General features: G+C 39.5%; 1 protein-coding gene across 1 annotated transcript in view; it reads left to right on the top strand.

Moving 5' to 3' along the window:
• The window catches only part of REL (v-rel avian reticuloendotheliosis viral oncogene homolog), a 45,389-nt gene extending 33,816 nt beyond the window's left edge, over positions 1 to 11,573 (top strand). The window contains exons 6-11 of the mRNA XM_006881026.1: positions 3,922 to 4,062; positions 6,692 to 6,796; positions 6,908 to 7,120; positions 8,644 to 8,712; positions 8,837 to 8,908; positions 10,819 to 11,573. Of these exons, the coding sequence (XP_006881088.1) occupies positions 3,922 to 4,062; positions 6,692 to 6,796; positions 6,908 to 7,120; positions 8,644 to 8,712; positions 8,837 to 8,908; positions 10,819 to 11,573 (1,355 nt within the window). The remainder of the gene's footprint in view (positions 1 to 3,921; positions 4,063 to 6,691; positions 6,797 to 6,907; positions 7,121 to 8,643; positions 8,713 to 8,836; positions 8,909 to 10,818) is intronic.
• Positions 11,574 to 11,817: the final 244 nt, after the last annotated feature.

Consider the following 11,817-nt stretch of genomic DNA (forward strand, 5'->3'; position numbering starts at 1 on the left):
TTTATTTAAAAAAATGCTTTTTGGAGAAGCAAGTATAATATTTCCCATGCCATGGAAAGATTTCATGACTAAATATTTTTAAACTTTGCTTTATTAACAACTTTTTACTTTTATGTAATATTTAAAAGATTTTAAATGAACTTTGTTTAGGTATCATTTACATATAATAAAACACTCTCAAATATATACTTTCATATAACCACACTACTGTCAAGATAGAGAATATTTATTTCCATCACCTCCAGAAAATTCTTTGACCTTTCCCATTTAATTCCTCAACCCTCTGTCAGCATCTGTCTCAGTCAACCACTAACTTATTTCTGTTGCTGTAGATGAATTTTCCCCAGAATATATTTTATTTATATTTCCATTTTATACTGCTTTATATTTCCATTTTATACTGCTTTATGAAGTTCATATACATTGTTTTTTACACTGGATCTTTCCTTCACCCACCCACGCCCACCCATCAAGTTGTACAACCCTATGATTAACCACCCCCCTCCCCACCCATCCTCACCCCTCTGCTCCTCCCCCCCTTACCGAGGACACTCATAGTCGTTCTACAATAATGGTCTTCTATACAGTATTTGTCCTTATGGGACTGAGGTAGTTCACTTAGCATAACGCTCTTCAGTCACTCCCAAGTTAGGTAGTAATTTACTAGAATATCTTTTGAATGGAAGTATTTTGTTTTGTGCCTGAATTCTTTTGCTCAAGCATGTTTTTGAGCTGTTTTCTGTGTGCGGGTGTGTATCCATCATTTGTTCCTTTTATTGCAGAGTAGTATTCTCTTGTACAGCTAGTTCACCGTTTCTTTATCCATTCTCATAGGTTTGCTTTTAAAGTTTCTTAAGAGGCATCACTATCTTGAGCTCCAGGTGTATAATAATGTAATACTTAATTTAAAAAAAAAAACAACACACCAAACTACCCAAAACCAACAACAACCTTAATTTGAGAATTACTTGAGTGATAAAAATAATTAACATACTGAGGCTGTAAATTAAAAGATTAAAGGTTGTAAGAATAGCAAAATTTAACAGAAAACAGCAAACATCAAATGCTGGCGAGGTTGCAAAGAAACTGTTGGTAGGAGTGTGAAATGGTGCAACCAGTGTGGAAGGCTGTATGATGCTTTTTCAGAAAGTTGCAAATTGAAATACCATTTGCCCCAGCAATTCCACTATTGGGAATACACCCTAAAGAAACCATAACCACCACCCAAGCAGATATATGCACACCCATGTTTATTGCTTCTTTGTTCACAATAGCAAAGAGTTGGAAACAACCTAAGTGCCCATCAACAAACGAATGGATAGAGAAGCTGTGGTATATATTATTCAAAATGGGTGACCCTGGAGGACATTATACTGAGTGAAATATCTGAGTCACAAAAGGACAAATATTTCATAGTGCCACTGTTGTAAAACGGGACTGACATCGAGGATTGAGGGGAGACTGAGAGAGAGGGGATAAATAACATATACTGTGGTGAGCTCTGGTGGCCTAGTGGCAAGAAGCTACACTGCAATCCCAGAGGTGCGTGGTTCGAATCCACCAGATGTTCTGCTGAAGAAGGACAGACAGTCTCCTCCTGTACCAGCCAGACCTGATGGTACACACACACACACACACAAATAATTTTAAAAAAATTTAAAAAATGTATACTGTTGGGGACCACTTACTCTGTTTCTCAGGGGGAAATTATGCCTGGAAGAATTAAGTAAATAAAGACACAAGAGACAAACAACTTACAGAGACAAAACAGCACAGGATAGGACTGGACCAGCCAGACAGGACAGAATTGGACCAGCCCTGGACAGCTGTGCTATCTTTATTTATACCTTTTGGAAACAAAGAGATGGTTCACAGAGAAATAAAAACTTTGTAAGGGTTACATCATAGAGCCCAGGCTGGCCAGGTACAAATAGAAATATCAAGATTAATTTAGGGCTTGGATGGATTGGGTACATAGTTAGATAAAGTGCAACCAAGACTTCTTTGTATTCATAAAACTGTGCTTTCTCTCATCTTGCAACAACCTTATCAAGAGCAGGAATAATAATGAAAGTCAGTGTGTAAAGATGTAACCGCTTACAGTCTTCCTTCTCAGAGCTCCTTGTGAGCTCTGCTTGCAATCTTCTTTCTGAAGACGCCTTCTGTGTGCAAGACACACAGCCATATTCTACGGACGCAGTCCTTTACATTCTATGGTCCTCTACCGTGTACTACATTGAAACAGATGAGTGAGAGAACTGTTTAAAAGCAGTGTATGATTAGGTATTATTGTCATGACAGGAGTCCAGAACGAAGGTTGCACAGTGTAGTGGACTTGGGGGGAGGGATTGTATAACAATGAAAGAATTTTTCTTTTACTTTTCAAAGAGAAGAGTGAATTGGGGGGAAGGAGATGGGCAGGGAGAAAAGTGCAACAATGAATGAATGGAAATCTTAAGTCTCTGGAAACTTGCACTAAAGTTTATTAAAAATATAAAAAATAATTTAAAAGAAGTCAGCCATTGAGAGGGAGAAAATTAATTTTTCAGGAATCGTCTTCTCATTGCCTGCGTAATTGTGCCAGTAGAGTATGTTGCTGGGATGCAAGTGACATCATAATATTTTGACCATTTAGTTGTACAAATATGTTCTTACTTACTTTTAAGTAAGTGGGAAGCTTAAGACTGCAGGTACTTCTATAATTTTAGTTACGAAACAGCTACTGTGTGAATATAATTTAACTAGAAACCATCTAATACATTGTCATTTTTAGAAGGCCTGCAAGTGGAGGATGTATTTCCAAGTTAAGCATTTCAAAATGTAATACTTTCATATAGTAAAAATGTTTATTTAATATGTATGTCATGTTTTTAAAAATATGTCATGCTGTGGCTTTAGTTTATGACTTTTTTTTTAAAGGCTTTAATAGTTTCCTTAGAATTTGGTTTCTTCGCAAATAGCAATTTAGCTAGCTGTCACTGTATTTTATTGTCATGAAGAATGTGTTTCATATTTCTTTAGAACTACAGAAATTTCCTGCTATAGGATTTTTTAAATTAAATTTGCATATAAACTTCCTTATGGAAACTACCTCCCTTACATCATCTGGTATCCTCTAGCTGTTTCATTCCAGAAGTAATCATCTGACTTTTAGTAGCTGTTGCTGTGTATGCCAACTTTATGCAAGAATATAATAGAAAACTGTCTAGTAGAGTTCTGTTTGTAAAAAGTCTAGATTGAATGCATGGCGTGACTTTGAGTTTCCTCTTCTTAGCTGTAAAGCTTTGTTCATTGTAATCCCTTCAGAGTCAGTTCCTTATTCACCAAATGAGGGTGCTTATAATTCTTGTATTTGGAAGCAGGAGTGATGTCCACTTGCTCTACAACATGCCTCCAGAAGCTCTGTGAACTTTGATTAATATCGATATTTACAGAAAGGCTTCAGGACTTTTGTTCATAGGTTCACTATCAATCGTGCCCAGCTCAAGGCAATCAACCACAACAACAACATAATTCCTTTATAGATTTAGAGGATAATGTACATATAGTCCTTAGCACAGTGACTGAAAATAATACATAATTGTTCAATTCATGAATGTGAATGAAAAAATATGCCAGTCTCCAATGTATTTTGTTTTCCTAAACATTCCTTTGCTGTTAATGTCAATTTGGGATTCTACTTTAAATCCCAGATGACTGGAATAATTATTTCCTGAGCTTGGCCAAAACGTGATGAATGTTGGATGGTGGCTATTTGGCAACAATGACAAAGGCATTCTTGAGACCGTGTCCCGCTTTATATTATTAGAACAGATTTGAATGTTGTCGTTGGGTTCCAGGGGCAGGCAATAAGGACCTCACAGAGATTTTAGTGCCATGGATGATTCTCTAATCTTAATATATTTTTTAAATATTGTACAGTCCCTGAGCAGCAGCTCCTTGATATTGAAGATTGTGACCTCAATGTGGTGAGGCTGTGTTTTCAAGTCTTCCTGCCAGACGAGCACGGTAACCTGACGGCAGCACTGCCTCCTGTCTTCTCAAACCCCATCTACGACAACCGTAAGTCACTGCTGTCTTGTAGCCTTAGGAAGTTATGTGCTGGTGGGTTGTTTTAATATTAATTTTTTGAAAGCATTTTGTTACTTTTAAAAAGGACATGTTTGTTGTAGGAAGAAATGCAGACATTACAGAGATACTTCACAAAGAAGGACTCTCCCGTTTTCTCCTCTCCGCTGATGGTCCCTGCCCTCAGATGCATAGTTCATCAGTGTCTTTGTTCTCCATGCACGTGGATACACGGCACCTTTTTTTACACACGTATTTTGCTACTTTGAAAAATGTGATTGCTCTGTATTGATACAGATGAGGAATAGAACTGCTTAAAAAGAATGTATGATTAGGTATTATTTGTATGACAACAGTTCAGAATATGAGCTGCATAGTAAAGTGGACTGGGGGATTGTATAACAATAAAACTATTTTTTTAAATTTTTTTCTCAAAGAGAAAAGTGTGGGCCGGGTGGAAAATGTGAAACAATGAATAAACAGAAATCCATTTTCTCTATAAACTTTAATTAAAATCTCAAAAAAATTTAAAAATAAATGCGATCACTCACATTTATGAACTTATTTTTTTCCTCTTTTACCAGCTTACCTTCCCTTTCTGTCACCTCTGTCCTTTCCAGTAGCCATGTACTTTATTATATAAGTACATCCTAACTGTATGAAGTTCCTGTCCTGTTACAGGATTACAAGTAGAATTTCTCTCAAGTAAATGTGTAGAAAGGGTAAAAATGCAGGCACATGTCGTCAGGTTAAAGGCTATGACTGTAGTTCTGGTTTATTTTGTGATAGTAAAATATATGTAACATAAAATTTGCATTTTGACCATTTTTAAGTGACATTAATTATATTTACAGTGTGGTAGTATCATCAACTACCATTTATTTCTAAAACTTTCTGTTTTCTAAAACTTTTTTCTGTCTCTGTGTATTTTCACATTCTAGATGCTTCATTTAAGTGGGATCGTGGCTTCTTCTTCTTTTTGTGACTTTCTAGCACAGAGAGCTCTGGTGGCCTCGGCCATCGGGGGGTCGTGATGCTTCCACAAAGGAGCATTCTCTGGTGGTTCAAATCCACCAGCAGCTCCTTAGGAGAGAGAAGGGAGCTCACTTCCCATGCGGTTTACATACTCAGGGAAGTCAGCTATGTGTCAGTTCCCACTCCACAGTGATGGGTGACCGACTGCCTGACCTTCATGTCTTCAGGATTCTCCCACACTGTAGCGTGTGTTAGGATGTCTTTCTTTTGTACGGCTGGACACTAGTCCGTTGTATGTACGCTGCATATTTTGTTTATCCGTTCAACTGTTGATGAGGACTTGGGTTGGTTGCATTATGGCTGCAGTAGATACACAAATGTGGATATGTGAGTTTTAAAAGATCAAGAAATTGCCTTCCAAACCACTGTGTGAGTGCATGTCTTACGTGTGTATACTCTTAAATAACTTGCCTGTGTTTTATGACTATGGAGGTAGTCAATGCTCTCATCATGGGGAGCCTGCAGTGCCTGAGAGATGGCGTCTAAATGACCAGCTAATAGGAAGGATCAGAGCAGACTCCCCCTCCAAACGCTGTTGCCTAGAGATGATTTTTTCCATTCTAAGCCCAAACTAACCCCTGTAGTCTTCCCAGAACTAGAAAGTGCTCGGTCATTAGTTGGGAATGCTTGCTCTTGCTCTGAGCATTGCGCATTTTGAAAGATTGATGGTTGTGGGATCAAGCAGACATGGGGGTTGCATGAGAAGCTTAGGGCCCAGGGAGTTTATGTTAATGGTGGGAGAATAATTTGGAAAAAGATTAATCAGGAATACCTGCTTTTCTCTGAGCATTGTGGTTTTTGAAAGAATGATGGTTCTTAGCAGAGAAGATCAAGCAGACATGAGAAGCTTAGGGGCCAGGGAGTTTATGTTAATGGTGGGAGAATAATTTGGAAAAAGATAGCAAGAATGGCAGTACAGCTGGGCGAATGTAACCAACACCCCTGAACTGCATGTAGATAAAGTATTGGTGTATTTTTTTTAAATGTAGTTTTAAAAAATAATTTCTTAAAACAAATCTTCTTCCTGATACGGTCATGATTAAAGAAGATTAACCTGGTGACAGTGTGTGGGATGATTGACAGCATCTGAATTGAGGAGCTGAGAGATTTAATTCGAGGATATGGCATTGCCTGAAAAAAAAAAAATCACAAGGCTGACAGCCTGGAATTACAATGCAGTTAGAATGGAAAGGGATGGGCGTGCGTAAATTAAGCATGTCAAACACAATCTCATTGCTGTCGAGTTAGAACCAACTCCTCGCAGACTCTGCAGTGGGTTTTTGGGAGGCTGTAAGTCACACGAGAGGAGATTGCCTGTCTTTTCCCCTTGACAGCCACTGGTGGATTCGTACCACCAAAGAGGCACCATTGGAGATAACAACACTGTCCCTAAGTGCTATGCCCGCAGAGATCCCCAGTTAGTGTAGGTAGTGTTCGTCATTTATGCAGTAAGTTTGACTTTCTCTGTGCACTAGCATGTTTTTGTAATCTATTCTGTGAATTGTTTTTCTAAAATTCTCCCCTTCCCAAAAGAATGAGCTACATTACTCAAGTCTAAACCTGGTTTCCCAAAATCCTCTGTACGTAGGTGCTCCGAATACCGCAGAGTTAAGAATCTGCCGTGTGAACAAGAACTGTGGGAGTGTCCGAGGAGGAGATGAGATATTTCTGCTCTGCGATAAAGTTCAGAAAGGTATTTATTTCTTTGGATCCACTGGATTAATGAAAATCCATTTTAGATTAAATAGATACGTTGGGCTCTGGTTTTTTGTTGTGATTATTTCTTTGGTTTCTTATTCATTAGATGACATTGAAGTTCGTTTTGCGTTGAATGACTGGGAAGCAAAAGGTATCTTTTCACAAGCTGATGTGCACCGGCAAGTGGCTATTGTCTTTAAGACGCCACCATACGGCAGAACGATAACAGAACCAGTAACAGTGAAAATGCAGCTCCGAAGACCTTCCGACCAGGAAGTTAGTGAATCTATGGATTTTCGGTACCTGCCCGATGAGAAAGGTGAGACATTTGAGGGGAAGGTTTGATACACTTTCTAGGTGTTGTTCCTGCTAATCTCACTTTTACATTCAAATATAGTTGTGAGTTATCTGTACATTTTTGCCTGAAGTTTCCTGTTGGTTTTTGACTGGCTAGTTGATTTTGATTTGGGAGTTCTGGTGGCCCAGTGGTGAAAAAAAGCTGCACTCCAGTCCCGGAGGCATGCAGTTCGAATCCACCAGGTGCTCCCCAGGAGAAGGATGAGCTGTCTGCTCCTGGCCTTTGAAAACCCGCTGGAGGGGCAGCTGTGGGTCGCTTCCAACTTGATGGCAAACAACAACAGTTGATCTTTAGGGATCTCTAGTGGCCAAGTGGTAAGGAGCCAAGCATGGGGTTCGAATCCACCAGCTGCTCTGCGGAACAAAGATAGGCAGTCACCTCCCATGCGATTTACTGCCTCTGAAAATCACAGGAGGCTAAGAGTCACCTCTGATCCAACAACACATTAACAAAAACAGTTGATCTTTACAACTCTTAGGAAAGAGGTTTTATTACTCTAATAAATTTATTTTAAAATAACTAAATAAATAGAAAATAAACTAATTAATGTCGGAGCGCTGGTGGCCTAGTGGCAAGAAGCTGCACTGCAATCCTGAAGGCACATGGTTCGAATCCACCAGATGCTGTGCTGGAGAAGGAGGGGCAATCTCCTCCTTTGCTAGCTGGACCCAGTTGGGCAGCACACAACAAGAAAAAAAAGAAGAAAAACATTAAAGTATCTAAAATATTTGCAAAATGTTGTTTTACTTGTCAAGGTCTATTTTAGCCTTATGTTGCGCCATTTTTATAGTTGGGAAACGTGCCATGAAGAGTTGTTGCTGTTGTTAAGTAGAATCAGAACTGACATAGCTGTCCCTCTAGTGGGATTTCAGAGGCTGTAAATCACACAGGATGAGAGTAGCCAGCTTTCTACCACAGAGCAGTGGACAGATTTGAACTGTTTGCCTTTGGGTTGGTAACACAATTCCTTACCGCCGAGCCCCAGAGCAGCCTGCCACGAAGACGGTGGCATCTATCTTGGTCTTTTACCTTATCCCACCCTACAATGCTATTTGGATTTTTTGACCCCAGTGTCACATGAAAACAAGGTGAATAATTTAAACCATTTTTTACTGAGAGGAAAATAATCTTTAGGACTGACTTGGGATGTTTTCTCCAACATTTAAGTCTATATTAGGTTCATCTGAAGCATTTTGTACGTGAATAACTAAGAACTCCCATTGCTGTGGTGTTGGAACTGACCCATAGCCGAGCACGGCCAGTGGATTTCAGGGTCCGTAAATCGCGTGGGAGGAAATGCTGCCCCTTGTCCCCTATCACTGCTGCTGGGTTTGAACCTGCAGAGACGCACCTGTTCAAAGGTTCGCAGTGCACCTCCCGGCAGCCTGTGCCAGCAGAGTGCCCGGATAGATGAATAATGCACCCATAAATTTATGCAGAGTCCCATAACGATTCACATGCTTTTCCTGTTTCTTGCTCAACAGATACTTATGGCAATAAAGCAAAGAAACAGAAAACAACTCTGCTTTTCCAGAAGCTCTGGCAGGATTGTGGTAAGAACGTGTTATCTTCATTTGTGTTTAAGGCAATCTTGTACAAGCTTGATTCAGCTTTGACAATTTTATCTGATAATGCTATCTTCAATATACCTTTTGTAATGGAAAAACTTTTTCACAGCAGTTAATTTTCCTGAAGGACCAAGGTCAGGTCCACTCGGATCAACTTCAGAGGGACGATTCATCAAAAAAGGTATGTACGCTCTGTGACCACAAAAAGCCGTGCTTTGCATGATGTATTAAAATTCCCTCTTTAGGAAGATGTAACTGCTTTGATATTTCTCATTCTCAAATTTTTTTTCATGCTTTTCAGTATAGGTCCACTAAAGGTATTAATTGAGGTTGGCTTCCTCAAGTCTTTTTGGAAATTGATTATATTCTTGGGATTTATTCTTCAAGGAAATCTACTCATGATGGAATGAAAATGCAATATGATTTGCAAACTTTCACTCAAGTAAAAGAAAATTTTTTTAAAAAGACATTCCAGTCCCATGGTTATAATCTCACTAATTACAGTGTATCATGGAAGAATTGTTTAAATCCTGATGACAGCCTGTATTTGGAAATCAAATTTTATTGGAGAACAGCCTCACATATTTGATTACATAATGTCTGTGACTTCATCTTTGCACTACAACGGCAGGGTTCAATAGTTCCAACAGAGGCTGTGTTACCCATAAAGCCTGAAAATAGTTCTTGTCTGGTCCATCACGGAAAATTTGCCAGCTTGGATTTAGGTGGTCCAGCCTGAGATTCACCAGGAATCTTCTTTTTCTTTAACATTTTTAAATCAGTGGTTTTTTTCCCTGGTTTAGTATATACATCACTCATGGGATGTGTATGTGAATATAGAATCTTTATGACTAGAGATCTAGGGGTTTAGGATTATATCTTTTTTAAAAAAAAATTATTAATTTTAATGAACATTTTACAGAGATTTTGGATTTCCATTCATTCATTGTTGCATTTTTCTCCCTGCCCACCTCTTCCCAACCCCAAGTTCACGCTTCTCTTTGAAAAGTAAAATTCCAGGGGAGCTCTGGTGGCCTAGTGGCAAGGACCTGCAGCTACAATCCCAGAGGCGCACGGTTCGAATCCACCAGATGCTCTGCCGGGGAAGGAGGGACACTCTCCTCCTGTACCAGTCAGATCTGATTTGACGGTACACACACATACACACACACAAATAATAAAATAAGAAAAAAAAGAAAAGTAAAATTCCTTCATTAGTATACAATCATCCCACACACACACACTCCACTATGCAACCTTCATTCTAGACTCTTATCATAACCATAATACCCAATCATATATTGCTTTTAAACTGTTCTCTCCCTCATCTGTTTCAATGCAGTATACATAATTTATCCAATATTTCTCAGTCTAATCCCAGCCCTGATGTCAGTCCCATTCTATAACAGTGGCACTATGCAGTATTTATCCTTTTGTGACAGATACTTCACTCAGCATAATGTCCTCCAGGGTCACCCATTTTGAATAATATTGCATGAGTTCCTTGTTTTTCAGTGCAGCATAATATTCCACTGTGTGAATGTACCACAGCTTCTCTATCCATTCATTTGTTGATGGGCACTTAGGTTGTTTCCAACTCTTTGCTATTGTGAACGAAGACGCAGTAAACATGGGTGTGCATATATCTGCTTGGGTGGTGGTTATGGTTTCTTTAGGGTAGGATTATATCTTAATGTGTCTTAAGAGTTATGTGGATTGATAATTCACCCCTAATGCATGTTGCCCCCATCCCTCCATTTTTTCCTTAAAGTGCAGAATCTGAAATAGTTTTGGTTGTTGAGAGTTCTGCTAACTAGAATTCTGATATTTATCTTTTACTTTTCAAAATGACTTTCATATTTAACCAGAGTAACACTCTCTACACCAAAATTATTTTATACATGCTTATAAAAAAGTAGGTGTTACAGAATATAGTTTGTGGACTATTTTGATGCCATTCAAAATTTTTATTTGAAATGTTACATCATTTTCCTTAAATTTTTCTTTTATTTATCAGTATGTTCATAGAAATAGCTTTTGTAAATTTGTTTCTTTTGGTTTTATAAAAAAAATGCTTTTTCTTCCCCACAGAGCCAAACTTGTTTTCTCCTAGTGCCGTCACGGCTGAGACGCCCCGGCCCCCCAGCCAGGCGGAATCCTACTATTCCCTGTCAGTGCCCATCTCCAGGGCGCTGCCCGCTCACAGCACGCCCATGCCCTCCATGATGCACCTCCTCTCTTCAAGTTCGTCTTCAGTTGCTCATCCCAGCTCAGTCAATACAAATCCAACAAATAGTTTTTCAACAGGAACACTGTCCTCTAATTCACAAAATATCTTACCGTTCCTGGGAATGCCTCTCGCAGATGATTCAGATGCTTCTAGCGTTTGCCCTTATAACATGTCGAATGATATCGGCAGGCAGGAGGCCTCGTCCATGTCGTCGACTGACCTGTACGGCATTCCCAACCCAGACGTGCTGTCCAGCTGCTCTGTGGATTTAACATCCTGTAGTGAGAGCATGTCTGCCGCTGACAACTCCAGACTCATGAGCTTGACTCTTGACAGCCGCTCCTGTAATTCGGTTCTGGACTCGAGACCGCGCCATCACGTGTCCTCTGCCACCTTGTCAGCGGGCACCGGTTCAAACCCTGCGGCTTTTGTTCCACAGCCAGATGCATTTGAAGGGCCCAGCTTCAGCTGTGCGGAGAACAACATGCTGAGTGAACTGGGACCAGCCAACAGTGCCGGTCTGAGCAGCCACAGCTTTATTCAAAGTAGTCACTATGAGCTCGGTGACTCGTTGGCATATGATTTTTTTCCAGTAGAAGTTGCAGGTTTTAAATAGGGACTTCAGTGTTCGCTTCGACAGCACATATACTAAAATTGGAACGATACAGAGATTAGCATGAAGAAAAAAAAAATAGTGACTTCAGATTTGAATCCCGCTAAAGGTTGTCAGTTATTGTAATATTACCTACTATGCTGGGTCTGATGGAGATTATAGCAGAGATGCACAGAGGTTTTTTATTTTGTTTTTGAGGGATGATAGCCCGAAAGCTTCTTTTTCAAGGGGAAGCATACAATTTGGG

This window comes from Elephantulus edwardii, unplaced genomic scaffold, assembly GCF_000299155.1.
Source record: "Elephantulus edwardii isolate Elephantulus edwardi_28Jun2011 unplaced genomic scaffold, EleEdw1.0 scaffold00011, whole genome shotgun sequence".
Lineage (NCBI taxonomy): Eukaryota > Metazoa > Chordata > Mammalia > Macroscelidea > Macroscelididae > Elephantulus > Elephantulus edwardii.